Source organism: Cyprinodon variegatus, unplaced genomic scaffold (assembly GCF_000732505.1).
Source record: "Cyprinodon variegatus isolate N-32 unplaced genomic scaffold, C_variegatus-1.0 Scaffold61, whole genome shotgun sequence".
Lineage (NCBI taxonomy): Eukaryota > Metazoa > Chordata > Actinopteri > Cyprinodontiformes > Cyprinodontidae > Cyprinodon > Cyprinodon variegatus.
This window is the reverse complement of record NW_015150514.1, coordinates 1,428,587-1,433,711: the sequence shown is the minus strand read 5'-3', so window position 1 is coordinate 1,433,711 and position 5,125 is coordinate 1,428,587. Positions and strand designations below refer to the sequence as shown.

General features: G+C 38.3%; 1 protein-coding gene across 1 annotated transcript in view; it reads left to right on the top strand.

Moving 5' to 3' along the window:
• Window positions 1-689: 689 nt before the first annotated feature.
• Window positions 690-5,125, top strand: part of elmod2 (ELMO/CED-12 domain containing 2) — an 11,873-nt gene continuing 7,437 nt past the window's right edge. Inside the window, exons 1-6 of the mRNA XM_015371580.1 lie at window positions 690-971; window positions 3,145-3,294; window positions 3,396-3,424; window positions 4,094-4,191; window positions 4,270-4,399; window positions 4,566-4,699. Coding sequence (XP_015227066.1) covers window positions 3,150-3,294; window positions 3,396-3,424; window positions 4,094-4,191; window positions 4,270-4,399; window positions 4,566-4,699 — 536 coding nt within the window. The 5' untranslated portion in view covers window positions 690-971; window positions 3,145-3,149. The remainder of the gene's footprint in view (window positions 972-3,144; window positions 3,295-3,395; window positions 3,425-4,093; window positions 4,192-4,269; window positions 4,400-4,565; window positions 4,700-5,125) is intronic.

The following is a 5,125-nucleotide window of genomic DNA, read 5'->3' as shown; positions in this document are numbered from 1 at the left end:
TGTCAGACAGTGTCTCCAGGCTCATTTAGCTATTGCAGAGCTGCAGAACCCCTGAAACCTACTTCATAGGTGTGCTAAAGGAGCATCACTGCAGACCCTTCCTCTCAGCTGCTAGAGATTATAATCACAGTATTCAGCTAATTCAATAAGTTATATCCCTGCTTTTAATTGCACATTCTTTCCATTCTTTTCAAATGGTATTTTGCTGCTTTTTATGCAGAATATATGTCCATTAGGTTAACTTGAAAATCGCCATACACAGCTGCAATTTACATCTTCTGAGTTATGTTTTTATTTAATGTTTGTTCGGTATGCTTTACTTTTAGACTGAAGACCTAATTTTGTACATTTATGCAGTTCTACTATTGTTTTATAAGACATCTATTTAGCAGAGATAGACCTGAAACTGAGTACTGGTGGATCACTTTTTGGCATAGCGAGGACAAAATTATATTTATCTTTTGTTTCCAGAAAAAAAAAAGTTTGATATCATTGTATTTATATGAGCTAATTTTTAAAGGTATTATTGTATCTTTAACTGTGTTTTTATTTTTTTTTATCAAGGCACATCGGATCCAGCGGCTCTCAAAGCCCAGAGGCACCTGTCATGTGCACAGATGTCCTCCAGATGGCGCGCTCACAGCGGCGGTGCGAGATCTAAAATGATAACTTCAAAGACATTTGTTTATGCCTGTTTATTTCCTTTTAATCGTCTGTTTTAAAATAAAAATAATCGATTTCTGATCATATAGTTTCATAATATTATGAAGGATATTCATGGTGACACGTCTGTAACGTCGCTCTTTTAATATCGATGTACGTTTTGTTTTGTTCGCGTGTGCTTTTGCGTGGCCGTGTATCTGAGCTGCACCTAAACGCATCACCAGAGCTAACGTTATACCCCAAACAAACTGTCCTGCAGCTAAGAAGGAAATACTTTGCTCCGTTACTCTTTTTCTATCACCAATAAGGTAACGGTATCATAGCTTATTTCTAAATATCAGAAAAGCCACACAGTTTGCTAGAGACGTTTCTAACACCTGCTAATGAATCGAGCTAACATCCAAATCAATGAAAACCTGTTGTCTCAGCTAACACCTGTTAATGGAAGCTAGCTAGCTAGGCTTGTTTTAAAACAATAAAACGGAACAACAGATAAAACCTGGCTGACATCAAAATCTTCTGATGTCTGTCTAGACACGGTTAGGATTTGTAAAGAAAAGGTTATGGTAATTTCAAGTTAGCATCGCTGCTAACTCGATGCTACTATTCACTTATCGATGACGTCAGTGTGATTTTTAGGCTGCTCATGTTGTTGTTGTTTTTTTATCTCCTAGTCCTTCCTTTAGGGTGATTAAGGGAAATTCTGGACAGATTTATTGACATGTTTGTCTCAGCAGCGATCATTGTCAGTGTGAGTGTAAAATGGAGACAGGTTCTAAACTACAACCGAACTTTATTATGGTGGGTGGTAGGAGTTCATCCTCTTATCAGTTCTGGGATTAGTAGATCATAAACTGATCCTTTTATTTTATTATTCTAATATTATTTGCTGATATAAAACAAAAGGAAAAGTTGCAGGTGTAGTTATTTCATTTTACCCCTGAAACATAATAGAATAATTTAGATAATTAGAAGGTATACAAGAATTCCAGTTATTTTTACTGAATGTTTATCTGAAAAAGGAACTCTTCTCCATTGTTTGTGTGAATGTCCTAAAGTCCAGAAGTTTTGGAAGGATGTTATTAGGTGTCTATCTGAATTGCTTAAGGTAAAAGTCCCATTAGAGGTTCAAATTTGTGTTCTAGGAATATATCCAATAGAATTTAAGCAAACACAAAAGACAACTACATTGATAGTTTATGGACTTCTTCAAACCAGAAGATCTATTTCACTATGCTGGAGGAACATGGAAGCAAGAAGTTGCAAGCTCACATTGCAAAGGGCAAACAACAGGACTTTGAGAATCTATAGGAGCCATATATGAGGATCATAGGACTGAATGTGGAGCTTATTATTTGGAGTTTTGAATGATGTCTTGACTACAGTTTTTATTCTTATATTGACCCTTTTTTAATTCTTTTTTAAGTCTCTGCCTTAATCTAAATGGCTTTGTATATTTTTGGCACTAGACATGCAGGTTTAAATGGTGAATGCAGGGATGAATGTAAGTGTGTATAAGTACATGTTACAAGCTTAAGTTTGTTGTCTGTACGTTTTGTTGTATCAAAAAAGAGACGATTCAATATAATATGTTTGAAAAAAAGAAGGTATCCAACTAAACTGAAGTTACTGAAGTTTTAAAAAGTTCCAGTTTGAGAAACCAGAAGAATTTTTTTGTCTTCTTGGGGTTTCTGTTGAACCGAAGAACTAATTGTAGGTTTTCTGTTTTGTTTTTAATTTTTCAATTGATTATTTTATTTTAATCAGTAATATTGTTATTAATGGTTATCATACGGAGAGATTGTGCTATTAATCCAGGTTTTCCTTCACAGTGACATTGTGAACCTTTTGCACATCAGTTTATTTTTTGTCTTAGTTATCTAATCAAATTGGGGAATTTTGGCCTAGTGGTTAGAGCGGTGCACTTATGCTCTGAGAAGGTTTCAAGTACTCGGTTTGATCCTCACAACCTCAACTCTGGATTGCTGAGCAAGACCCTAAACCCCACACTGCTTCCTGGGCGCCACACAAAAGCAGCCCACTGCTCCCCGAGGGGATGGGTTAAATTTAAAGGGTGGATTTCCCCATTTTGGGACAATAAAGAGATTTACATTAATTACAAGTTATGGAGAAACAATCAAACGGTTTAAATCTGAGCCTGATTAGTTTCAGTACTGAACTATTTTCCTTTTTACACCCTGTTGTCATTGATTGGCTCTGTTTTGGACGTTCCACTCCTGCGATGAGGACTAATGAATCCAGATGTCCTCTTGCTTCACTGGAGTCAGATCAGAGCATTTAAACCTAATATTAAGTAGATTTTAGGAAACTATCAAGTCTTGTTATCAAAGAAATTGCAGGAAAAATAGTGAAATGTTTTCTGTAAATCCATGACCAACAACTAAAGAGCCTCTGAAGAGGATTAGAAAATGATATGAGACGATGTTAAAGTGAGCACTATCTGTTTCTCTGTGCTTCCAGTGGAGATGTTGGGTTGTATCTGGCAGTATGTCTACACATCCTACCTGAGATACTGGTTGAAGTGGCTCATCAGGCAGGCTACTGGGACGTGTGAGCTGCAGAGGATCTGCTCTGGATACAATCCGGGAGCAACAAGGACGTCCAAAGCAGGTGAAATACTCATCCAGCTCCGCTCCTGCTGTTGGCTGATTTCATTAATTACTTTCCCTTCAGTACTTCACTAATCCAATTCTGGTTTCTTTATCTTCCAGAATATTCTCTCCAGTCCTCCAAAAACAAAGTAAGACAACTGATTTGAAATCAGGAACCTCAGCTAACTTCAGATGCAGCTAGCATGTCGTCAGTTTTAAGTTCATCTGCATCTCCTGAGTTTCAGTTAGGAGCAAACTGTGGATCTCCTTCAGTTTTTTTTAATTATTATTTAAATTATTCAGGAAAGTGAATAAAGATCCAAGCTGGTTTTGTGATATTACTCCTGAGATTTCTGGAGTTTCTTGTTGGCTAAGATTAGACATGCTTTTACCAGACTAGTGGAGAACATTTTATTTGCTCAAACTTGCAGTAAAGGTTTGTTGTGTGTTTTTTTATCATATTTTTTTATTAGAAAACAGGATTTTTTATATATTTTTAGCAGCTAATAGGCTACAAGCAAAGTAGAGCCTGACTGTGAGGCAGAAGCAACATGATAGAAGGGTCTCAATCGTTGGAGAAATAAACAATTGTTTACTGTGATGCATCTGTCAGTAAACTGTGTTGGCTGCATCTGCCGAACAGCAGCATGTCTGACCCGTTGATCTGTGAACCTGCAGATCAGCAGATCTTCTGATCCTAATCGTTTTTATCTTGCCTCGCATAGATTACTGCTAGCTGAGCAGCTTTCTGATAATCAGTGCTTCATCAGGCGTTGATGCTGGTGTCTGTTTTTATTGTGTTTGGTCTCCTTTTGCAGGTTTTGAGAGGAGCTTTGGAAGCTAGCAAGGATGATTTAGAGAAATGTGTGGATCAGATTATGAAAGAGAAGAATATCAAACCTGAAAAAGACCCCCAGTAAGTTTGTGTTCAAATTTCCCCCATGAACATGATAATTGGAGCTCTGATGGGTTGCTGCTCTGCTTCCTTTTTCAGGTTCAGGGGGAGGCTGCACGTCTGCCTGCTGCAGATAACTGGCTACAGCAGCTTGTTTTCATCGGTAGAAGACCTGAGAAAGGAAGTTTTCAGCTCTGAGTGCCCACAACACGAGGCCATGCTGCTGAAGGTTGGACTTCCTGGTAGTGGACTCAGGTGGTCTGCTAGCAGGCTTTATCTCCGCTACGTGTATCCAAACAGCATGTTAGCAGTGCCCCTGAGTTTTAATCAGATAACGGCTGTGTGATAATGTGGATGATGATGATCATCATCATCATCTCTGTGTTTACCTGCAGCTCTGGGGCTTGTTGATGCCATCAGTGGAGCTGGAGTCCAGGATAACGAAGCAGTGGGGAGACATTGGATTCCAAGGAGATGATCCAAAGACGGACTTCAGAGGCATGGGCCTGCTGGGCCTCACCAACCTGCTGTGAGTCCTTCACAACTTCTAGATGTTGATCTAAAACTCCAGAACCTGATGTAAAACATAAGAACCTTATCTAAAACACGAGAACCTGATGTAAAACATGAGAACCTGATCTAAAACATGAGAACATGATCTAAAACCCTAGAACTTGATCTAAAACCCCTGAACCTGATCTAAAAACTCCAGAACCTGATCTAAAAACTCCAGAACCTGATCTAAAAACTCCAGAACCTGATCTAAAACTCCAGAACCTGATCTAAAACTCCTGAACCTGATCTAAAAACTCCTGAACCTGATCTAAAAACTCCAGAACCTGATCTAAAAACTCCAGACCCTGATCTAAAACTCCTGAACCTTATCTAAAAACTCCAGAACCTGATCTAAAAACCCCAGAACCTGATCTTATATTCACAACCTGATCTAAAACTC